General features: G+C 42.9%; 10 protein-coding genes across 10 annotated transcripts; 8 read left to right on the top strand and 2 right to left on the bottom strand.

Annotated features, from left to right (window-relative positions):
- Window positions 1–1,944: 1,944 nt before the first annotated feature.
- Window positions 1,945–2,888, top strand: Bfra_004925 (putative 2-heptaprenyl naphthoquinone protein; the record flags this gene model as incomplete). Its single annotated transcript, XM_037335315.1, has 3 exons — window positions 1,945–2,091; window positions 2,246–2,601; window positions 2,714–2,888. The coding sequence occupies 3 exons, from the start codon at window positions 1,945–1,947 to the stop codon at window positions 2,886–2,888; spliced, it is 678 nt and encodes a 225-aa protein (XP_037192410.1).
- A 1,648-nt stretch (window positions 2,889–4,536) lies between these two features.
- Window positions 4,537–5,236, top strand: Bfra_004924 (uncharacterized protein; the record flags this gene model as incomplete). The annotated part of the gene is made up of 3 exons (XM_037335314.1): window positions 4,537–4,726; window positions 4,784–4,817; window positions 5,056–5,236. The coding sequence occupies 3 exons, from the start codon at window positions 4,537–4,539 to the stop codon at window positions 5,234–5,236; spliced, it is 405 nt and encodes a 134-aa protein (XP_037192409.1).
- A 34-nt stretch (window positions 5,237–5,270) lies between these two features.
- On the top strand, window positions 5,271–5,578 carry Bfra_004923 (uncharacterized protein; the record flags this gene model as incomplete). The annotated part of the gene is made up of 2 exons (XM_037335313.1): window positions 5,271–5,277; window positions 5,316–5,578. The coding sequence occupies 2 exons, from the start codon at window positions 5,271–5,273 to the stop codon at window positions 5,576–5,578; spliced, it is 270 nt and encodes an 89-aa protein (XP_037192408.1).
- A 182-nt stretch (window positions 5,579–5,760) lies between these two features.
- Window positions 5,761–6,087, top strand: Bfra_004922ia (uncharacterized protein; the record flags this gene model as incomplete). The annotated part of the gene is made up of 1 exon (XM_037335312.1): window positions 5,761–6,087. One exon carries the CDS (start codon window positions 5,761–5,763, stop codon window positions 6,085–6,087), a length of 327 nt encoding a protein of 108 aa, XP_037192407.1.
- Window positions 6,088–7,332: 1,245 nt separating this feature from the next.
- Window positions 7,333–10,502, bottom strand: Bfra_004920 (putative secretory pathway protein sec39 protein; the record flags this gene model as incomplete). The annotated part of the gene is made up of 3 exons (XM_037335311.1): window positions 7,333–8,599; window positions 8,738–8,894; window positions 8,954–10,502. 3 exons carry the CDS (start codon window positions 10,500–10,502, stop codon window positions 7,333–7,335), a joined length of 2,973 nt encoding a protein of 990 aa, XP_037192406.1.
- A 233-nt stretch (window positions 10,503–10,735) lies between these two features.
- Window positions 10,736–11,217, top strand: Bfra_004919 (putative nadh:ubiquinone oxidoreductase subunit protein; the record flags this gene model as incomplete). The annotated part of the gene is made up of 3 exons (XM_037335310.1): window positions 10,736–10,763; window positions 10,847–10,986; window positions 11,071–11,217. The coding sequence occupies 3 exons, from the start codon at window positions 10,736–10,738 to the stop codon at window positions 11,215–11,217; spliced, it is 315 nt and encodes a 104-aa protein (XP_037192405.1).
- Window positions 11,218–12,315: 1,098 nt separating this feature from the next.
- Window positions 12,316–14,739, top strand: Bfra_004918 (uncharacterized protein; the record flags this gene model as incomplete). The annotated part of the gene is made up of 5 exons (XM_037335309.1): window positions 12,316–12,550; window positions 12,608–12,974; window positions 13,051–13,945; window positions 14,080–14,144; window positions 14,166–14,739. The coding sequence occupies 5 exons, from the start codon at window positions 12,316–12,318 to the stop codon at window positions 14,737–14,739; spliced, it is 2,136 nt and encodes a 711-aa protein (XP_037192404.1).
- Window positions 14,740–18,155: 3,416 nt separating this feature from the next.
- Window positions 18,156–19,880, top strand: Bfra_004917 (uncharacterized protein; the record flags this gene model as incomplete). Its single annotated transcript, XM_037335308.1, has 3 exons — window positions 18,156–18,323; window positions 18,374–19,651; window positions 19,704–19,880. The coding sequence occupies 3 exons, from the start codon at window positions 18,156–18,158 to the stop codon at window positions 19,878–19,880; spliced, it is 1,623 nt and encodes a 540-aa protein (XP_037192403.1).
- A 266-nt stretch (window positions 19,881–20,146) lies between these two features.
- Bfra_004916 (putative ap4a phosphorylase ii protein) lies at window positions 20,147–21,230 on the bottom strand (the record flags this gene model as incomplete). Its single annotated transcript, XM_037335307.1, has 3 exons — window positions 20,147–20,583; window positions 20,633–21,065; window positions 21,120–21,230. The coding sequence occupies 3 exons, from the start codon at window positions 21,228–21,230 to the stop codon at window positions 20,147–20,149; spliced, it is 981 nt and encodes a 326-aa protein (XP_037192402.1).
- A 1,575-nt stretch (window positions 21,231–22,805) lies between these two features.
- On the top strand, window positions 22,806–23,738 carry Bfra_004915 (uncharacterized protein; the record flags this gene model as incomplete). Its single annotated transcript, XM_037335306.1, has 2 exons — window positions 22,806–22,961; window positions 23,289–23,738. The coding sequence occupies 2 exons, from the start codon at window positions 22,806–22,808 to the stop codon at window positions 23,736–23,738; spliced, it is 606 nt and encodes a 201-aa protein (XP_037192401.1).
- Between the last annotated feature and the right edge of the window lie 36 nt (window positions 23,739–23,774).

Genomic DNA, 23,774 nt, shown 5'->3' with positions numbered 1-23,774 from the left:
AATCATCATTGGAGAATGAATGGGCAAAAAAGCGGAGAGGAAAAGTAAAGAGATTTTTAAGAAAACTTGAGACTATTAAGAGTTCAATCGCAGATTTAAAGGGGAAGCATGGATGCATGGATGGGTATGAACTTGGCATGAGCTTGGCTTGCTTGAGCTATCTACCTATGGGCTGAGATGGGAAAATGTCATTTGTATTATACTTATATTATTTGATTTGAGTGACTGATTTGACTTGACTTGACTTATTGCTTTAGTGGCGAAGACTTATTATGATTTAGGATGAGAGTTTCCTTGAGTGTATAAAAATTTGTGTGATGGGCTCGAGGGACGTGATTTTGTGAGTGGGGTTTGGGGGTGCAGTCTGCAGTGTGCATTGTGCTGAGGTGGTTGCTGGAGGGTTACTGGAGGGGGGAAGGGGGAGTTGGAGTTAGAGTCAGATTTTGAAAAGAAGAGAATCAAGATGCGATTAGGGAAATAGGAATGCGAGGGATGCGAGGATTTGATTTCTCATCTATCTACTTATTTTGTTGTTTTGGATTGCATTGTATTGTGGCTTTAGCGTGGTGATGGAGGTTCTATTTCCGTGGGGGGAAAGTGTATGGGTGAGAGGTATGGGTGCGGGTGGAGTTTTGAAGTTTGAAGCGGAGGGAGGGAGGAAGCTGTTTGTTTATTTGTTTTGGATGGTGGGGAGCAGCGGAGAACGTAGAAAGGGGTGCGTGTGAGGGAGCCTGTGGGGGGGGGGGGGGGGGGGTTCCCCTTCATTTTCTTGCTTTGTACTTCTATTTATGCTGTTTGGTGATTCGATATAATACCAATACTCCTCGTACACGATGGCTGCAGGGATCAATCAAAGGAAATGGAATTTCATAAAGGAAATGGATGGGTGGATGGATGGATGGATGGGTTTTTGGAGAGGGATGCTCAGAGCTTGCGTGATGGATGAATGGTGAAGTGCATTTTCGAGTATTGTGTATGTGATGGAGAGAGTAGCGCTCCCAGTTGGGCCATGTTGTTGTGGGTGAAAGGTCTTGCGATCTGATGTTGTTGTTCCGTGTGTGAAGTGTATGAAAGGACAGTTTTCAGAGCATGAACGCCGTTTGGAAAGTTGTCGATTGGGTTACTATCTGATCTGGATCTTACAAGAAGTACTAGGTAGCTACTTGGTACATATGTGAATGGATAAACACCTCCCCTCACCTGTTTCATTATGTCACATTGACTCGTGCTTTGCTAATGCTTGTGAAGAAATATGATATGTTCGAGTCAGTTCGTTGAGGGATCTTCCCCCCATTGGTCTAATGCGGCTAGCTTTGCTGGTGTCACTAGTTAGCTTTCCCCAGCCCCCTCAGCCCTTTTCTCCTTGTAGATCCTTCTTGCTATGTACTCCCAGTATCCACTTTGGTGTTTTTGTTACCCCAGAATTCTAGATTATGTCACTTGGTGTTTTATTCCTTTTTTCATAAGAATCAGATCCCATCGTAGATCCGTTATGCCTATCACTCATAAAAAATGTTTCCGTGGGTAAACATCGAGGCTTTAGTTTTCGTATCGCTATATATGGGATGGGTATTGTGATGAAAATTTAGGTGAGAAGTACTTCCTGGCGATGGGTGATCTTGCCACGTCATGGATGACTATTACTACTGCGATACTGCTCCGCATTGAAACTCTACTTTGCAGAGCAAAACACAGCTCTGTATGTTTTCTCAAAACGGAATCTAGAACATACATGAGAAAGGATATGGATATTCAAGACAAGATCCCGCTTTATACCTTGAGATTTCTTGGCCATTTTCTTGTACATATTCATCTCTCTTTCTCCTCTCCATCTGTTTGAACTTTTTGAATTCAAGTCAATTGTACTACATATCAAAGTGATCTTTGTTATTACTCCTCTTTTAACACCTTCAATTTTGACTCGATTTGAGAGATAAGTTCATAATGTCTTCTACAAATGTTACCAGCGATGATGTTGCACCTAAATTCTACGATAGCATTAGTGATAGATATGATAAATTTTATTCGCAGGATCAAGGATTGTTAGCATTCATTGAACAAAGTCTCGAACTTTTACCCCCCAATGCATCGGTAAGATATGAGATTTCCATCATATCCAGATTATCCTCCGTGCCTAATTCTCAGATTCGGAGGACATATGAAGAGATATATACTCTTGTTTCCTCTCTCGAAGAAGTCAAATGAGTAGACTTCTCCCGCTTCACAAACTAACATGCACAACCAGGTCCTAGACGTCGGCTCTGGAACCGGCATTCCCACCTCCCTCGCCGTTGTAAATTCCGGTCGTAAACTCCACGGTATCGATATCGCTCCCAGCATGATCCAACTTTCCCGCAAAAATGTTCCGGGGGGGACCTTTGAGCTGGTGAGTATGTTGGATTATGAACCCAAAGATGGACACAAATTCGACGCCGCGTTTGTTGTTCTCTCCATGTTTCACATGAAGCGAGACGAAATGATCGAAGCGATTGGGAAATGGAAAGATTGGGTGAAGGGGATGGAGAAGGATATCTTTTCATCTGCACGTATGTCGCGGAGGATGCGGCGGGGATTAAGGAGGAGATGTTTTCGGAAGATGGGGTAATTGTTTTCTTGGTGTCTCTTTTCACTTTGTTTCCGTCTTTGATTCCGGATAGATGGCCATCGATGCTAATTATGCACAACAATAGCTATACGCGGATAATGTACCCAGTACGTTCATGGGAGAGTATCATGAAAACTTCCTGTACACGCAACTTGGATGGGAGGATGTGTTGGCAGAAAATGGACTCAAGATTGAGAAGGAGGGGAAAGTGGCTTTTGAACCGGCTGAAGAGGCGGAGTGTGATAATGAAATCCATTTTTATATTACCGCGAGGAAGGTGTAGAGAGGTGGTGGGGATTGGGAGAATGGGAACTGAGTTTGGAGGTGTGAGGTTTCTTGGGGAGAAGTGAATTATGGAGCAGGAGGGATGGTGGATGAGATTGTCAGTTGGGAGATCAATGTAGTGCAGATCGAGTTACTTTAGTTTCACATCCTGGGTCCAAAATTCAAACAAGTTGCTACTTTTTTCACATGATCACGGCACCAGGTCGCCAGGATACTCAACACAGTCTTCTTCATCAAGTTGAGGGAATTATCATTCGTCAATTCAACCAAGACCCGATCTAGAGATAGAGAGAACTCCTCTCCAGCATATCATTTCCGCGACCCAGAACCAACAAGCTAAAATTCTTCTTTCCGCGAACCCCAGCACTCATTCGCGCCATAACCATGCGGCCATTATTTTTCTTAAAATAATATGGGTATCCATCTCTTACAATTTCCTCGGGATACGAGGAGGAACTCAAATCGAGTTTCATTGATGCGACCGACTCGGCAGGGATTATGTACATTCTTTGCTAGACTTTCCACCGATTTAGTTTGCGGAGTCTTGATTGTGAGTTTAGAAGACCGAAGCCAGTTGATTTTGTCGGTTGGAGTCCCGACTCCACATCTGGATGTAGTTTTAAGAGGGTGGGCGCCCACACCTTCCTGTGTATTTGAGAGGAGCGCCCACCCCTTATAGGAGAGCTTGGTCATGTGATTAGAGTCTGCTATTATTTTTGATTAGTGATTGTGCATAAATTTACATTCAAGGAAACTCATTGACGTGGTGGGAAAGAAAGAAGCAAGACACGGTGATTACTTACGAAGAATGACGAGTAGCCATCTCTTACAATCTCCTCTGTCCCAGAGAGAAACTCAAATCGAGTTTCATTGATGTGACCGACGCGGTAGACGTTGCTTGTAAACAAGAATGATTGGAACGCCATGCGCATGGTGAGATATTTCAGGGAACCACTTGCTCTATTTTTGTCAGCAAAAGCTCAATGGATATTTGACAGATCTGCCAGTTCTTTACACATACCTTGGCTATCGAAGCTTCTTCGCACCAGACAGATAGATGGTCTTGTACGGATCAGCAGGCCCTGGAAAGCCGCCATTTTTGGTTGTTGATGGCTTTCACAGGGTACCCGCTAGTACCGTACTCGGGACCATTATCGTCTTGGTCAAACTTTGCGCATTTTTTTGTGTATGATTTCTTGTCGACGCAGCCTATTCCAAATGAGTAAGTAAACTTCTTAACAAGATAAAAAGTAATTCTTGATGCGACTTACTCCGAAAAATCCGTCTTTGTGCGCTGAGCCTGGAGAGGCAAATGACTTTAGTATCGATCTATTCATTTCCAACAAACAAATCAGCACCGAAAACGTTTGAAAGAGTCTTGATGGATTTATTGAAAACAATTGCCATCAATTCATCAATCGAAGAATAACAATTACTCAAGTACCTTTCATGAGATTTTCGCTTCGAAGTAAAGCCGTTATTTCTCCGAAATAGGAGAGAGTAGTTGAAGAAAGTTTGGAAAATATGCTTGTGGATTACAAAAAGGATAAAGAAAATTCTTTGGCACTAGTCTAAAGTTTTATCACGCCACTAATGAGATTAGGGCGTTGCCTAGTAGGAGGAAATGAATCACCTCTAATCAAAAAATGTGGCTTGAGCGGGTTAACTGTGGGAAAAGAAGACGGGCGGATTTGACGTGGGTCTTGGATCTCGGCATACGTAGATTTTACTTTTGCTTCTATTCTTCTTCCTCTTCCAAACTATCTCATTCTTGCAAACTATTCGAGAGATCCTTGTCCTGCAAGCATCTTGTATTAAATGTCGATGTTGTCTACTGTGAGTATCACCTCATTCTCGTTGTGGGGGCACCTTTAACTGACACACCTTCAAAAGGCCCCCAATTTCTGAACCTACCGAAAACTCAAACGTGAGCAGAAGATAAAGTTCTCCGATCTTGCAGCTTTCCATTGGAATTTGCATTATCGAGTCTCTGTTAGAGCTTTTGGATCAAGTAAATCACTCTGTTTCTTCAATATAATACCTTTGGTGATTGTTCACCGCGGTAACTTGGTAATGTTGCGCTCATCTTTGTTTAGAGCCTCAGCTACTTGCCGCGATTCCAAGTTCACGTTCAAGAACATTCCAATTCAATACCATCGCCTTAGATTGCAGCACGCAAACAGTCACCTGCCACTTCCTCGTTTCCAAAATCTCCCCATCGAAGTGGAAATGCTAGCGGCATCAGTGAATCAATCTTTACGTCTCCTGTGTCGCACATCCGCGGTTTCTTGCGTGACGGAAGATTCATCAAGGGCACCTGCTACTGTTTACGTCGATGAGGCATAGCTAGCTCCCGTTTTTCTATTCGCAAATGTTCATAATGAGAGGTCGATGAGTGAATAAGCCACTGCGATTCATTGACCAGTACCCCTTCGATCTCTCTTCAGTCATTTGGCGACAAGGTATTTATTCACAAACACCACTTTCAAGCATTTACAAACTTTTGAACTAACAGGATCGACAGGATCAACGGCTTCATCGAGATTTCAAGCTGTTTTCCCAACCCTCTTCACATCAACAAGGAGGAGGTCGCAAGTTCTTCTGCTGCCTCTTCCTTTCCGAGATGAAAAGTCATATGACAAATCTGCCCGATCAAAGCCTTGTCAGCCCTCTGATTACCAAAATTGATTTTCTCGAACTTCAGCAAGATGCCTTACAGTGCATGAGCACAGCCATGACACATGAAGAGGACATCTTTCCCACTGTCGCTCCGCCGCCCATCACCCCACTTCGAGTATCCCCTCCTTGGCCTCCTTGCCATCAGAAGTAAGGCATCTGCAGAACTAACGAAAATTCGAGTTTACAAAACCATGCGAGTTCGTGAGAGTCTTCCAACAATCTGCGGAAAAGCACCCTCTGCCTACCCTACTGCCAATTCCACACCAAATCCTCTCGTTGTGACGCAGGCAGTTGAGAACTCCCCCACTCTCTGCAAGGTCTGCGTTATTCCTATACACCTCAAGACCTCCATCTTGGGGCGGCAATCCCGCCACGATATCCAAGCCCCTGGAGATTCGGCTCATCCTGGTCGATTGAAACCTTGCCAAATATTACCGTTGACCAGGATGAGCCCATATCGCCAAAGGAATAGGACCTCCCGCGTTAGATCGCGCTACGAAACAGCGACTCGTTCTTGAGTTTAACAATCTCCCGAGATTACAGATCGAACAAATAATCAGCACATGAAAGCGGGCGTCGAATAATTAATAAGCATCTGCTGGGAAGCTGGTGCGTGTTTACTAACCATTCATAATCTGCTTTTATATGCTGAGTGGAGCTTGAATATTGGGCGAGATGTCTTGATGAAGCTATTCTTCGTTTTTGATATTCAATGCTCACCATGGCTTTGCCCAAGTAAGTTCATGCTATCCCCTCGCACCCTGCCTTTCGATGAAACCTATTTGGAGACACAGCAGATTCTCTATCGAAACTTCGATTGCATGGTCTCGATGACGGCCTTCAAAGAAAGCGCGTGCTCGAAAGAGGTCGAGAAGAGTGGGAGGAGAAGCTCAGTTTGCAAGAGAAGTCAAGTGGGAACGTGTAGGCACTATGTTGCGTAGGCGGTGGTGATCAAATTTACTCCAAGAAGGACGATGGTATCAATTTCAACAGTTCGGGGTTGGTGATGGTTGTTCATAGTGTTGCAGACACTATCATTGTTTTTATCTGTGGATAACATCATTCCAAAAATAGGAATTAAAGTTTTCCTTCCAACAATAGTGGTATCTGTAAATGTTAAACTGGTGTGAAGGCTGTCTTGACAAAGAAGCTAGGTATGTCCCGATAAAGCTTCTGCGCACCATATGCAAGTTGTTATGCAATGTGAAAAAATTGATATTATGGTATGAGACGGATTCCATTTTCTGCAATCCTCTTATGTGCTCCATATCTCGCATCCCCAATTGGTCACTTTTTGAACCATCGACAGGTACTCACCAGAAAGACCACTTCATTGCGTAAAATGATTGTGGTAAGCTTGCTACCGCTGTCCAATTCAACGGGCTCGACAATGAAAGGCACAAGATTATCGACCGCGTCAGCTTTGGCGCAGGACACTGCAAGAAAATGACTTTGACAAACTCATACGCAAATGAACTACAAGTTTTAATCAACATCATAATATGAACCGCTAGCTATATAAATTATGTGCACTAAGTGAGGTGAGTCATGAATATATCAATTGCTCTCGGTGAAATAAAGTACAGAGCAAATTAGAAAGATTAAAAATAATACTCCCATTTTCCAACCAGACCATCCCATCCAGCTCTTGGTGATTTTTCGTGGCCTCATGAACCATAGCGCCTGTGTATGTGTAGGTATGAAACCATCCCAAAGTCCCAATATGTTACATATCTACAAAAGAACCGAACCACCCATTTTATTTACCAAGCATCCTCATCATCCCAAGTAATTTCCTCATCTTCCTGCTTGCTATCTTCTACTGCAGAAACCTCGTGACTTCTACTAGTACTTCCACTAGAATTCCTTGAATGGACACTTCCGCGTTCAGATGATGTAGCATTAGCATTAACAGGCGGCGCGTTGATCAACCAACCAATTCCACCAGCCAAAGTACCTACGGCAGCATTACGAAGTTGGTCTCTCTTCCGTAATGATGTTCGTCCACTTGAAGATCTAGTAAGATCTGCAGCCGGTCCGGGAACTTCTGCTTGCATGGGAACATTATGGCTCTCACCCATCGTTTCCGCACGTTGTGACTTTCCTCTGAACATTGATAGTGCTGATAACCCTGTTTGAGCACGAGTGATACTTTCTTTTGAAAGATCGAAAAATGACACAGGTGCCTCTTCATTCTTGTTTCTTCGAGGGGTTCTGGCGTTGGAATATTTTCGAGCCGGTGTAGCAGCATAACCGCCTGGCATGTTCTTATCATCGGCTTTCTCGTCCCAAGCTTCTTCTTGTTCTGCCTCTTCCTTGATCATTGTTTCAAGCTCTTCCTCACATCTACGATATGCATTTAGAACCTCTTGCAAAGTATCCCGTGGCGCCAATCGTAGAGCTTGAGCCAAGCAATCCATTCTCTGTTGGAGATGCCTAATCTCTGGGTTTCCACTAGTATTACCGAGATGAGTAGCTCGTGTAGTTTGGGAGTTTTTACGATATTTGCCAGCTTGTAAAGCTGCACGCCATGACCAATCATCAATTGGTCTAGGTGGGCGTTGACCAATACATCCCGTATTTCTGCGCTCAAGTTCTGGCATGCGTGTATGTGCTTGACGACCAACAGCCTTAAGACGAGTGACAACGTAAGAATAAGCTGTTTCAAAATCGTCTTCCGCAAGAGCCATATCAATACACATACTGATAACACGTTTTTCGGCAATCTTTAATTTCAAATCAGGAGTGGTTGGATATCCGTCTGGGATTGGTATGGTTAAACCGGCCTTGGCCATTTCTCTAGCCATACGTACAAAATCGTTGATTTGTGTATAGCTTTTGTCGTTCTGTTCAAGTATCTTGTTCAAGATTGACAAAGGATCAGGATTGACTCGTAGGCTGACTGGTTTGAATGGCTGTCCTTGTTTCAACACCAAACTGTAACGGCCTATTTCATCTGTTACTTGAATAAGATTGCGTAATTCTTGAGCTCGAGGATGGCCATTTATTGTATCTGGAAATGCATTGAGACTTACACGCGAGTTAGCAAATTCTGTATGAAATCGTAGGTGCGTGGAGAATCTTCTTCTTTCGTCCCATGAATGGTGATTGAAGGGAGAACAAAAACTGACATGTGGTCCCAATATATAAAGGAAAAGAAAGACTTACATTTCATCACATTTTTTAACTCCACCTCTTGACTTGTTAGGATTTGTGGCATTATCGTAGGCATTCTCGGCTGCAGTAAAGATGGCGTGTTGCAAATACTCTTCTGGGATAGGCTTTTCTGCTGGAGTTTCATAGATAGATCGAGCAAGAGTATATCCTAAATGAGAAAATTGTCAACAATCGAAGGGGCAGGGTAGAAGTAGATACGGTACATACGGGCATTTACGAGAAGTAATTTGAAGGCTTCGACCTCAATTGATTCTTTGTGGATTCGACCAAAAACACCCCTTCCCTGACTCGGATCGATGGTGTCCTCAAACTCTTCAGCTCCCCAATCTCGTAACCATAACAGCTCATTCCTCATTTTGATCCAGAAGCGATCATCAGAGCCAGAACGATGACCAAACGAGGAGATGAATCCCCTAAATGCCATCATTTGCTCACGCTCATCTTGGAGTAAAGCGAGCTCTCCAGCTCTCTTAACAGTACACCCCTCTCCTCCTCTTGTGAGGAGATATGCACTAACCAGTAATGCTTTAAGTAAATTAATGGATGATTCATTTGGATTCGTCAAAGTATTTTTCTCTTCTAAATGATTGTTTCGAAGATGTTTTGCATTCTTTCGGTACAAATAACTTTCCTCAAAGGTGGGTATAGGAGTCAGTATAGCAGCTGCTGCTTCCAATGTAGGCATCTTATCCATATCAAGTAATGTAAGAATTCTGGAAAGAATTCGATGAACACCTTCCAATGCTTCGATGGAGCTTTCAGGGATGAGGTAAGCTGTCGCAAGAGCAGCTTTTGCATATCGTTGTTCTAAATGGCGTTGATCCTCTTCATCTAACCATTCCGTTCCATCCTCAAATCCCCCCAAGTCTACGTCTCCTGGCCCATCCCATTGTTCAACTGCCTTGACGGCTGTTGTCCAAGATATACCTGCTTCAGCAGTGACCCATGCAAATACCAATTCCCAACCAGCGTACTTATGGTTTATAATGCCTGCCTTTTCTAACGATACTGCTGCTTGTGACTGCTCTGTAGAATCATCCTGAACTTTCCTTCGCTTCCATCTATTGTCTCCATAAAGCCACGGGCCAGTCAGTCCACGCAAATCTCGCCCCACGGATTGATTTTCCTCGCCCGATGTGTTTGAATCTTTTCCTGTCTTTGAGAGCAAGTACTTTGTTCCTTTAACATCGTCTAAAGCTTCAAACTCGCGTATGGTGAGTATTGGTTGAGTACCTGAGTGATATTCGTAATTGAGACGAAGGAGGGGTAGAATGGTGGAAATTGTCCAGGTTCGTAGATATGATGAATATGATAAGAAAGGAGCCAACAATGTTGGAACTTCACTGAGTAAGCCGGTATTTTCGTCAATTCGTAATGCACGTTGTATCAAAAACATAACGAGGTGGTCGTCGAGAATATCCGAAGGCGCATCTTTCCATCGTAGAGGAAGGAGATGTAATTTCTTGACCCTTTTATGGATTTCTGCGGGGTTAATGCCTTTGATTGAGTCCAAAATAATGGTATCTTCCGAGTCATCTATGATTTTACCTGATAAAATATCCTCTATAAATGGCACATATTTGGAAGACTCCAAACTTTCTGGTAGATGGGTAAGAAGTATGCGGAAGACAAGGTCATTTCGTAGAATGTTTCGATATCGCGACACAAGAGTTCGTAGAAGTCGTAAATCTGATTTTGTTGCAAAGTCTATCGCAAGCCATAGAACCATAGCAGGTTCCAAATCTGGGTTTGCCATTGCTACCCTTTGGTCGAGCATTCCCAAATGTGAGGAACTGGATTTTCGATGTGTTAAATAAACCAAGCTGTCGGACAGCAGCAGCTAGAACGTTCCCACTATGTGGCTTTCAAGCCTAATATAAGAGGCACACGTGCATACTACCCCTGTATGGTTAGCGTTAATTCAATGCTGTAATTGAACATCACATTTACAACCTCAACCCCTCCAAATTTCACAATCTAACACAAAAGATGGCATCTGGTTACGGTCTTAGTGGGGGTACGTCTTAAATCATTCTTAGGGACAGATGGCAGATGTTCCGTGTTTGGAATGAACTCAATGGCTAACAAATTGCTTTCAAGGTCCTTCCCGATGCTTTCCATTCTGGCAAGAAGTCTTAGCTTGTTACGTCGTCAACACCTCTACAGAGAGTGATGCAGGAAAGAGGGTGTGCGCGCCGGTCTTAGAGGATTACTATGAGTGCCTACATCACAAGAAGGAGGTCGGTACTTATCCATCACGGAACTGGCGGTGTTCGACAGCAAGCCCTAGAATTATTTACTGACCGAGCATTTTCTATGATTAGCATGCGAGAACAATGGCAATTCAAGCCGCATATCACAAAGCTGAACAAGCAAACCCCCGAGACGATGCACCGAAGGCAGGAGTAGTAAGAAATCTGGGGTTGCTGGACAAGGAAGAAGATACCAAGAAAGTGCTGGGAATGAAGTGAGATTTACAGGCAGGATTTGGGGGGTGTTGTACATTAGGAGCGATCATGATCAATGCCAGTAATTGCAAAAGAATCTCTGGTACCTATTATTTGGGCGACAAATGTTAAAATGGCTACTGACGTCCATCCCAAGAGTTCGGCGAAGGATTCAGGGTAGCACTTCCGGGTTGGTATGTTGATTATTCTCTGACATCGTACGTCCTGTTGGTGAAGATTTCGAATCTCCTACTTTGTCTGGGGGCCATCTCAGTCACGCAAGAATATTTCTCGTGTTGCGTGTAAGTTCCAAATGGCCAGCCTCAAGCATGAAAGATTGGCAGGTGATTATGATATGTCCGTCAATATTGGCATTAGGGTTAGATGCCATAAAATCCGAAGCAACGTATCATCTCTATCGAAAAGACTGGTCTTACTGATTCATGGCCCGGCTTAGACGGAAAAGAACGATCCTTCTTCCGGCGTATCTGGTTTACTCCCCCTTTTCTCTCAAGGACGGTCTTATAGACGGAAGCCGATTCATAGTTCAGTACTCGATACCGTTAAAAGTGAGAGAAGGGAAATATGTTTTTTGCTTGAGGAAGGCTTGCAATTTATTAGCTTCTTGCAAGGCTATTTCAAATTCTTGTCCCTTAGGATGTTTGCTACATCATTTGTATTCCACCTCAAATACTGGATATACTGGGGAGATTCGTGACGGTAATGCAGGAGATATGAAAATTCCACATTTTAGCATTTGCAAATCTCATCTTACAAGTATCAAATGAGATTAAAATGTTGAAAAATGAAGAGAAGTCTGAATATCCGTGTTTGGAGTGATATTCAGGATTGGTTCTCGTCCGCTAAGTAAGGTGAAGTTCGCTACTTCTTCATACAGTACAGTAGCTTCTACTTCAAGATATCATACGTCTTTTCAGAATCTCATTTCCTTTTACACTTTCATTCAGTCGTTTCGTTCATCCCATTCACTTCTTTCTTCATTCTCCATTCACATCAATTTCGGGCATCAAAAATGGTACTGTGAAGTAAATCTCCCTGTGCGATTTCAATACCTTCAATATTTTCAAATCTCAAGATTCCATCTCTAGCAATTTCGTCAAAATGCCGGCGCATAAAGGGATCAAGCTGCACGTAATTTCGCAGTGGGAGTTGAAGATGCACCCAGAGTTTCCGCATCCAGAAAGTACCCAATTCACATTTCGATCACCGAAATTGGACAAAGAAGCTTTCGAAGGCCATGGTCACTCACCAGCTACTAAATCTAATGATAGCAAAGCCGATCGTTTACTTGGTAGACAGTCCTCGATTATTTCTGTGTATATACCATCGGCATCAGGTAAAAGCCTCCCAAGGTGAAGAAAGAAATGCGCGCGCACATCTAATACTTATATAGGATCTCGATTTTTCATACGTTATAACGTCGGCGGCGCCGCAGATCAAGGTCCATGGTTCTACTTCAAATTATATATGAATGGCCGACACGTTACATCTTGGGGAACAAATACGAAGAACCGACCGAGCGGGCAAGTTATGAGAGCATTGTTCGAACCAGGCGTAGAATGGGACTACAAGGAAGGTAAAACAACTTACAAGAATCCCGGTACAGAATACAGACCATTTTTCTTCAGCCAGGAAGATGGAGACTGTGCTGCTGCGGATGATGGTGGTTTGATCGAGATTAAGGTCTTTCGCGCTCGCGGTCGCAAGAGAAGAAACCCGCAGCTTGCGCAATACAAAGATCAGTCAAAGTATGGTGTTATGTAAGTTTTACAACGCACTGTATACGCTTATTTCGTGTAAGCGTTTGCTCGAATGTCCTTGGCTAATCTCATTCAGTATGCCCACTCATGGCCTTGTAGAGAAACCTCAAGATGCGAGATATTACGATTGGCATTTGAAGGATGCGAAAGAAAATCCATTTGTCACATTCAAATTTCATTACAGAAGTTGGGAACATCTGGAAAAGTTGCATCTTATACCTCCTAACCATCCTAGAATTCTTGAAGCCCAGGTCCCAGCTATGGCTAGGCATCTAATGGCCTCATGTAAAACTATACCACAACCAGACCAGCCAACCGGATCACCACATACTCCAACAAAATACTTGGGCAAAGTTTATACTAGCGATCAGGTACATGACTCTCTCCGAGCTGCCTACCCTCCATTCGATCTTAGCGGCAGTCCTGATGATCCTGACGAAAGACAACCTTGGATGTCTCGAATCTTGGATACAAATCAACTAGATTCATTGTTAACGGCCAAGAAGGATCATAGAGATGCATTTATTGTTTCTTCCGATTCCACCACGGAGCCCGATCCTTTTTACATATCATCATCTGGAGAGAAAGATATCGAGAGAAAAATCATGCCAATTACTAAATTTTCAGCGCTATCCATTGATGGAGCTGGATCGACATCTCCACATGAATGGTTGGCTAGTGAGTACAATACTAGACCGTTACCTGATATACCAAGTCGAACTTCATCAGCAGCTTCCCGTGCATCAGCAACATCTCGTGCACCATCTGTTACTCCTTCTCTACTTTCTTATATTGATAGAGATCAGCCATCTCCCGAGCCAGTTATTGGAACTGCAATTGCAGTATCTATTGACTCGGATGTTTCTGAGATATCTATTGAATACGAGGATGATGGTGAAGAAAACGAATTTGATGAGGAATATAATTTTGAAGGTTTATCAGCTTTGTCTCCACCACCTTCTAGAACTGATGTATGATTCCAATTTGATTGCACCCATTTCATTTTTCTCCTGTCTAATTCCTGACCACAATTTTTTCTTACCTCGTCCAAATTCGGATGAAACCACAGTACTAACAGTACTAACAATCTTGACAAATAGTCCAGGAGACAAGGAATTATCTCAACATCAACGATACAACCTTCTTTTTCCCTTCCAAACGTCACGATACGTAAGCTGAGGCATTCAATAGACGAAACCTCGCCATTGAAAACCCCCCAAGAAAAGATTCCATCACCGTTAAATCATATATCAGCACAGCGAGCGACGATAACACAGGCACACTTTCCCTCACCGAGTCAGAGTGGATGCGGCGTACACCCTCGCCCGTAAAAGAATCGGAGTGGATGCGGCGTACTCCCTCTCCCGCCAAGGAAACTATAATCGAAAGACTTTGGAGTCCAACACCAGAAAAGAGAGAAGTTTTGAAGAATAGATTGCTATCTCCGGAAAGAATGGCGGAAATGATGGAGTTGAGTATGACTGAAGATGATGATGACTTACCCCAGCAGGAACAGGAAACTGAAGACAATGCATGGGATGTAGATAGGGGATTAGATGGCGGCGCAGTGGAATTGGTGACTTTACATCGTGATCATTATCTAAGTAAAGGAAGCGGAAGAGAAAATGTTGGAGTGAATTATGATGATGGAACTGTCTCTGGCGATTATGAAGTTAATGCTATGAAAATGAGAGAGAACAGAAGTGGGAGTTCACCGGAAAGTTTTGAGAACCGTATGGGTATGAGGGATGGGAACTGGATTTAAGGGTGGGAATATTGTTCTTGCGATGAAAGGGTAGATTGTGTGAGGAATTTGGGGTACATGTAATAGTAATCAGCTAATATATGATATAGCTATGGCTGGCTGTAGCTATGAGTTGACTATCTAGGTAGTTAAGGGTCGATACTAAAGTAATTATAGAATATTCACTTTGGTAAATGAGAGAAATTTCAATATGAAATAAGATCTGAGGTGCTAAGATGAAGGTAGATAATGCAGCAATGTGAAAGCGAGAGCAAGTGAAAGCACACGAAAGTGTAAAACCCAAACTGTACTAGATGGAGAGAGATGCGTGGCTTAGATTTCGAATAGCTGGATTTGAATTAATTACTCGCTTTTCATTGCGTATCAGTGTTCTCAATCTACTCATCTATCTACCTCAGCTAACTAACTACCTACCTATCCACCAAGTATCGATGAAGAGAGCCGAAAGAAGAATCGAAAAGAATAACACTGAAACAAGAAATAAGAGCTCGAGCTAGGAAGCTCAAGGTAACAGAGAAATATCTCACGATGAAGATGTAGTGAGGAAATGTATGGTTAATCATCATGTTACTTGCGCGGGATATGGATATTAGGTCAGTTATTCATATTTCACGATTTTCTAATCACTAGGCAGCAGACGAAGTGGAGGGTCGTCCCAAGTTCCCAGGCCGCTGTTAAGAAATTGTAGGGATTTGTATCTCGGAATGTGGCAAGGTGGAAAAGAGGATTTGGTCTGCTATGGTTGACAGATGGATGTGGATATGGTTATGGCTAAGGTGCACGAAGCTCATAGTAGTATATCTCAATTTTCTACAGATTCATCTAGCGAACACCATTGAGCTCTGGTGATACCTAACTATGGACAGTAATCCTCAGAGCTCACTTAAAAAAAGCTCTCCTAGCAACGGAATAAACTCTTTGGCGACGCCTCAACCCAGACAACCAGGAGACAAAAGTGTGTTACACACAATCCCTTCTTGTCCTACCATCAACTACGCTGCGAAGCGCATCGCACAGCCATTTGCCGGCTATTTCATGCCCTTTGATTTCCCGGGTTTTCTCCTACTTTCCGACGTTGTAGCAAAGGGTGTCTGATACTTACTTATCCAAGCCACGTTTGGAAGGTATTTGTTCAAGATATGTGATGCGTAGTTGAATATCGGCATTTGAGTGTGGTTGTATCGGCAAACTTGAACTTCTATCTTTGTCAGAGGTATAGAATGTCTTCCCATATTATGGGAAGCGATTGATATCATCCGCGCCTTTCTTATCCATTTTTATCCTTGGTTCCGTTTGATTTGAAAGAAGCAATCAATTATGTTTCCATGATTTGTCATTTTGGCTATCTACCTTCAACCTCTAATCTGCCCAAGGTTGTACCGGATCATTTCCAGATTTCCCCTAGCTGGAACAACTCGCAGGGGAACATATGCATATCATCTAAAGAGTAATAAGAAGGTCGGCAACTACGCGCTTGAGAATAATAATATTCTCAATATCATGCTTGGTAGATCAGAGTTTGACGCTTGAAATGGGAACTCGCGAAGGTATCCTCTCTACAAGTCTGACCAGGTAGTCGTTAAAACTGACCAGGAAACAAGTTTGACGGGTACCATCGTCGATGGAAATAAATTGAGGCACGCGTCACCAAGTGACCAGGTAACACAAAACTTACAAGGCCATAGTGGCAGCTAACAGATGTGCCAATCCTTGCCAAGTCACTATCTTGCATGAATCTCTTCTGGTGCAAGAAACTTCTACAGATGAACGATTAGTATTAAAAGTTAGCCGCGCTTTCCACTAACGAATATCCGCCGAAAAATGATGTTGCAATGTTAATCATGCAACTTCCACCGTGTAGAAAGGGGTGCGCTTGGTGTATGCGAACATCCGCACAAGGGATCCTGGTCAGTCTGTAAAAGCTACCACACGTGGAATGTTTGTCCTTTTGCCACGTGAAGCTAATAAATCCTTAGACCATTGACCACTCTCTGAACCAAACATATCTTTAATAAAAATTGCAATGTGGCTTCGAGTCCGATGGCAAAACTAAGCAACTAGCCTAGGTTTGCGAATACGACAGATGATATGATGGATATAAATCCCTCAGTGAATGGAGAACTAAGGGTCTGTACCAATCCTTGCAAGGTAACGGTGCGATGCGGCTCCATCATAGTCCTTTTTTAGCTAAGGTAAATGATTGCTGATCTTTGGCTGGCATCCATCGTCTTGTATAGCACATATAATATGGAGAATGAAAATATTGGCCGGAAATGACTTGTCAAAATGCAATTGCCTAGTGTGTAAAGGGTTCTGCATAACATGGCAGGAAAGGTTCCTATGCAGGTAGACTTTAAAAAGTGGAACTGAAAGTCCTTGTGTAACAAGCCACCGGCTTATGCCGACTAACACTTTTGCAGTCTTTAGTCTTCGCGCAATATTCACCTTTCGAAACATTCTATAGATACCTCCTAGTTAGACATACTTGCGAGATGATGACAGTGCGAAGGCAGTTTTGGGTAGTATTAGTGGCGGATTGGCAGGAGAAATAGATGATAGTAGTAAAGTGCGGCAAACATTTGTATTAGCTCTCATTATCATAACGATCAAAACGTCAAACAATTTCAGATTCTGTCAACTACTAAGGGTTTGTGCCGCTGAGTTCGGTAGGAAGTATGCAAGTATCCGTCCCGGTTCCTTCGTTACCAAGAAAGGGTGAACGTATGTGGGTACTACTACGGAAACGCGCAGTAAGAGAATTAGGCATTAAATGATCTGAATTACGGGGCATAATGAGATATTTGCAGCGTTTTCAAGCCCTTTGGAATTGTAAAGAAGAGAGCAATGACAAAAGTAAAAGAAAATGCAATCAAGGGCATGACACTGATCTGAGCTTCCTTCTTCGGAGTCTCTGGAAGTTGATAATCTAATGAAATCGCGCTCGGCCCGATCATTGTAGTCAATGTTATTATTTCCCGATGTATGAAATATAAAGCATAAGGCCATAGCTTTCACGATTGTTGCATATATTGATCAACACTTGTCTTGTGGATGGGATCATATATAACGACGTCTAATGTAAGCGTTCCTTCATATTTCCCTTCTTGTGTCTGGTTGAGAACTTTGCGGGGAAAGATTAACACTCGTTATCCGGTAGAGATATTGGTTGGTTGCCAAAAGTTTCTCGCCGCTTCACCAAAATAGCAAGGAGAGAATCTAGTGCCCAGTTTGTAGCTTGACCGCCTTATTCTTTAGGTGTATCTACATCATTCCTGCATGTGTAGCATATGCAGAAGTAATGAGTAATTCGACTTGTTTAAGTGCATCTCGTTGTTGATGTATGTATCGCAAACGTACTTAGCAATAAGATAGCGGTCAAGAATGAAATGATGTTAAACCACACGGATCCCCGAATCATGTCGAACAGCATCGAATTCTATTTCACAAATCATTGTGTAGTCCCCTTAACGCCAGAACCATTATTCGAGATGGATAGCAACGCTTTCAGTGTCGTCAACCCACTGGCTGCGAAAGGCTGGGAGCAAAAATTTGAAAGCTTTCGAGACCACAGAAATTTTCCGCTGGTAAGTAGACAGAGACTGACAAAGACTTATCATGAACTGACTTTGAGCAGTTTCAAAATGAAAGTGGCGAGCTCTGTCAAGATACGACGCCAATTTCTGAGAACCGGGAAGGCAATAACAGTTCGCCAAAAACGCCAACATGTGCAGTATTACATCCACAACGGCATCCTTCCAAAGCGCATTCTTATTCCATTCCTTTACATCCAGCGCCTAACATGACGCAAGGTTATGGTCCAGATTCAACACTTGGGGTAGATTACACCCAGATGGGTATAGACCAGGGCCGAGGAAGTTTTACAGCGTTCCAAAATTGCAGGACCTCGACACCATTATCAATGGGACACGGATCTTTCTCCGGCAATATTTCAACCACCGATCGTTTCAGCAATGACAACACAACTCCAAGTATAGACTATGATGATGTCCACAAGTCCAATACAGACAGACTCGATACATACGAGTCTCTTGCTTCAGGGTCTGTTACGCACGACGGCATATTGGGTGATTGGTGGTCGATTGAGAATGGCAATGTTATGAATAAAATCAATGATCATTTGAATGGCATGGTAGCATCGTACATTCCAATCTTTCCTCATGGCCTTCCTCGACCACAAGATGATGAGCTAGAGAATTTTGAGGAGACTTGGAATGATGGGTGGGTAAAGGAGAGTGAATGGCCGCCAGCTCCTTTCATTCCGAGTACGATCAAACCTAGAGCGTTGAACCTTAGTGCATCTTTTACTTCCACTGCCTCTACCACCACCAGGGCATCGAGCCAAGCCTCGGCATTTTCACCAGAGTCCACTGTTGTTACAAGTACTTCGGACTATACCGCAAGTCCTTCAGCTGAAGGGTTAACTGAAGACCACATCCCTCAATCACGCTCTCGACACATGCTCCCAAGTTCGAGACCGGCCAGAAACGATGATATAATCTCCAAGAGGTTCGATGAAGATGAAACAGCCACAGACAGGCCGGTGGAAAATCGGCACCCAAGTGCTAGCACTCCCATTAGTGCAATTCGCAATACTCGAAGTCATAGAATTATTAAAAATGACTTTGAAATCAAGCATTCCAATGTACCACTTACGCCGAAAAATGATCTTCTTGATGGTAAACCTTCGTCAACTATCGGGAACACGCCACTTCTTACTAGATTTGAACAAAACGACTTTTTGATTCGCTCAAGACAAGCGGGTATGTCATATAAGGCAATTCGATCCAATGGAAATTTTGCCGCTGCAGAATCCACCCTCAGGGGTCGATTTCGAACGTTAACCAAAGACAAGAAAGATCGAGTGAGACAGCCGAAATGGACGGACAATGATGTGTGTAGATTCTTTAGTTCTCGGGGACAATGAGGCTAATACTTGTTTTTAGATACAATTGTTGAGCAAGGCCGTGAAAAAGCTTGGGCGCAGTACGAGTAAGGGTTCAGAGCCTCAATGGAAAAAAGTCGCTCAGTATATCTATGATAATGGAGGATCATATCATTTTGGTTATGCCACTTGTCGAAAACGGTGGATTGCGCTTAAGAATGATGACAAGAAGGTATAAGATTATACCAAGATTTGAAAAGAAGAATAATCGAAGCCTAAGACATAATTCAATATAATATCGGATAGAATGGTTACCCAAGTAATGAGAGACACAATACATTCGTGAATCGGCGGGTCTGGATAACCACTTGACGTCGAAAACAATACCAGCGAGTGATCGAGAGTCAGTTGATTGGGCGTCCAATTTAAAAGGTAATGCTAGGCTGGCTTTGTGTTATGATTATAGCTTAATAAACAGATATCTTAGCTTATATCAAATCTATTTTATATCTTCCCGTCTAATGGTTTGTCGAGATTTTCAGAATTTGTGTGTTGAGAATCAACTGTGTTATGCAGAGGTACTCCTATTGCCTTGAGAACATTAACGAGTATTCCCTCGTCCTTACGAACAACATCCCATTCAATCTCACTCTTAACTAGTAGTGTACCCGCTAGAAGAGTGCCATTCAATGCAACAGATCCGACGATTTTGCCATCAGTATCCTTGATCTCAAGACCTTCCGACGTTCGTGGACATAACACCATAGATTTATTGGTGATTCCCAAATTATAGCTGATGGGCGACGCTTCCTTGTGATCTTTACAAGGTGTAGTTTTCATCAGCTGGCAAGCTTTCTGATGCAATTTCAAGTAGGTTGCATGCAAATCTGACGGTTGAACACTGCTTGGGAAAGACGCGGCGAAGTATGTAAATGGGAGCTCTGCATGAGTATTAGCCATGTATACAAAAGGATACAGAACAATTATTACCTGGCGCGGGCATTTCAACGAGACGGTCGACCAATGGAGACCATTCCAACTCTTTTTCTAGTCCCGTTCTCATCGATTCGACTGGAAGAAATTGGATGTGTCTATGGGGCTGCGATGCTCCCGAGTATTCCCCTGAATTGAAGAATCCAAACAATTCTTCTCCTTCCGCATGGTATAATTCTAAACAATTATATGCCGCCTCAAGATCAGCTTCCTCCAATAAGTGTGTCTGTTCTTCGAACTCTTTCGTCGAAAGAATGAAATGGTCCGGTATGACAGGAAATTTATTGAGTACGATGTTGTGCGACCCAAACTCTGTTACGAGCAACGACGGGGACGGTTTTAGAAATGGATTGAACGGCTTCTGAGAGGGATCTTTGGGCTTGTCGGCCTTAGGTTTATGTGCCAACGTTGGGGAATATCGCAGTTGAAACTGTAACAATCAGTATGTATAGCTAATTGAGGGACAGCCACATTGAGCTCTTACCGGCAGCGAATTGCAATGCAAAATGGTCAATTGAGTCTGGAAATAGGTGATATCGCCAGCAGCTTGAGCTGCTTTAAATTTCTCGCGGACTAGGGCAGGTAAGTTTCGCATGGTTGTGGATTTGAAGGGTGAAGATGTTGAAGGATGTTGACCTGGTGTTCAGAGTTTCCCCAGATAAGACAAGGTTGCGGCGATAAGAATGACCTGATATCACCGTCACCGTCATCGATGTGTGCAAAATATCAATGCTTTCAAAATTAAACGCTGAAAATTAATTTTACCCATTCGAATTCATTGTTAATTCGGATTATTGATTATTGCACACTTTGACATCAACTCGCACTAGACGGCAATACTTTTTGCTCCAGATGTAGAGATGCAGTAACGACATCAAGATTGCGAACAATCATCATATATCACTGTGGCAGATTCTCAACGCCTCACTTGACCAGCCAATGCGTCAAACAAGATGATGAACTGTATAGTCATAGATATGGAGATACTGTTATCAATCCTGTTAGTGTTCTCACTCGTCTTGGAGATGTGACCTAGTCTTGGTTCCATGAAGAGGGCAACTAAGATCTACTTGCTCTCCTAGAACCCAGATATGCTCATGTTTTTTATTCGATCATCATATCACACTGTTTTCAATATATTTGGCACTCCGTCCAGAAGAAAGTTCTTGCGGTTCTTGCTACTTGATCCAACATTTGGCAAAAACTTTGCCGCACAGCAGAGTCAATATAACAGCCCTAATTACCAACATCACGGCCTTCCCAAGCGAGACAAAGAACACATGATGGTTGTTTCTCTGCTGTCAATTTTGAGATATTTTCAATATGGACTCGGAGGCCTTAGGTGTCGCGAATAGCCTGCAGGTTATAAAAGGTCTTGATGCACGTTTATTTTAGTTCGACTTCACCAACTTCTCGGAAATGAAGGGAGATCTCGACTTCTGCTGCTGCAGTGTGGCATATAATCCATATGTTTGTGTTTCTATTCATAGTGCTGAAATCAGACAATCACAGCGGCATTTGAATTTCTATCCTAGATATTACAATAGTAACAAGATTGCTAGATTGCTGAATAGCGAATCCCTATATTACAATACTAGAAAGTACCACCCAAGAATAGTTTTAAAGGCCAACTGCAAGCTATAATTCACCGCCTTAAATTGTCTCTTTTGATTTAAGGATATAATTGAGTGTTTCAGCGCTATTCTTCGCAAGAACAATTGAGTAAATTCACAAGCGATATATGAATCACCTCAACCTGGCTTTACAGTCACAATGGGGAGCACTCTGTTGATGTATACGTTTCAAAGAATTGCAATTAGAAGCTCAAGTAAATATCTTCGATCAACGGGGCAGCTCTCGCTTTCTCTACTTTGTATTTATTTTTATCACCTTCTTGACCTTCTCAGGAGCACTCGCTCTTCATCTACCGCTAGATTCGATTTTTGACTCAACCACTACTGCGCTAACCGCCTAGAAGTGCTAATTGTCTTCTACGAGCTATGAGGTCAACATCGAGAAGCATGCCATCATTCGATTCATAATGTCTCGATAAACATCAACCCATAATCAGTGAAACTCAACTCAATGCTGACCCGCTTCTTTCTATAGGAGGGAATACCAGGTATGCTAGCTTGCTCCAGCGTGTCGTATTTATTTTTGAATTCTTCCAATGCCAAAAATCGCTCTTCTATGCTTGGATAATTCCGTATTGAACTTTGCTGCGACCTTGTTTATGCTGCCAAAAGTGGCTGACGAGGACTACCGGCCAGATCAAATGATCTTGGCTGCCGCTGCACCAGATTCTGAATATAGAAACGAATTTCAAGTGAGTCCCAATTGCCTATATGTACTTGAGATAGTCCCAGGACACGAATTCAACCAAAAACAAATACAAATACACAGACTCTGAGACTCATCCTTCACATCTGATCCTCATATTCCACCAAATACATTTGCTCAACTTGACTCCATCGAATCCATCTACTCGCTATCACTAACTACTTATTTACCAACACCCACCAAAACGCAAAAACCATCCTTACTCAATGTATAAACTTCTTTCGCTTTCATCGTTGATTGTTCTCGCGATGTCTCCCGGGTCATTTGTTTTCAATTTCAATCGAGATGGAACTATACTCTCATTAATCACAAGGACCCCACAGGCAGAGCAGTCATCCAACAGAATCTCGCCATCATAGAAGCGGTTGCTGGTACCTTGACTTGTGTTAAGAATGATGATAAAGTTGCAACTAGCAATGATCTCATATGTGTATGCGATAGCTTAGATTGCTCCGTAGATGAGAGCGGCAAATTTGTCGTTTCACTTAATTGTAAAGAGGGTGAGGCAGGAAACTTTTCGTGTGTATCTGGAGATCATTCTTCTGGTGTCGATAGCTCCCCTGACAAGAAGAAACGTGATGGCATTCCAAAGACCACCAACCAAAACGCAACCAGCCAAGCATCTTTCAAAACACGTCGAGGTTTTAGCTTCATCGGTGGACTTTGCGAATTCTTCACTGGTGGCAGTGATAAATGCGATATATTCATTAAGAAACGAGACTTGAGCTTTACAACCGGTTCTAGTCAGTACACAGACCAGTGATCCTCTACGCACTCATATACGAAATTTGCGACTGGT

The sequence above is a fragment of the Botrytis fragariae genome (genome assembly GCF_013461495.1).
Source record: "Botrytis fragariae strain BVB16 chromosome Unknown tig00000054, whole genome shotgun sequence".
In the NCBI taxonomy this organism is placed as follows: domain Eukaryota; kingdom Fungi; phylum Ascomycota; class Leotiomycetes; order Helotiales; family Sclerotiniaceae; genus Botrytis; species Botrytis fragariae.
This window is presented reverse-complemented; position numbering and strand designations above follow the sequence as displayed.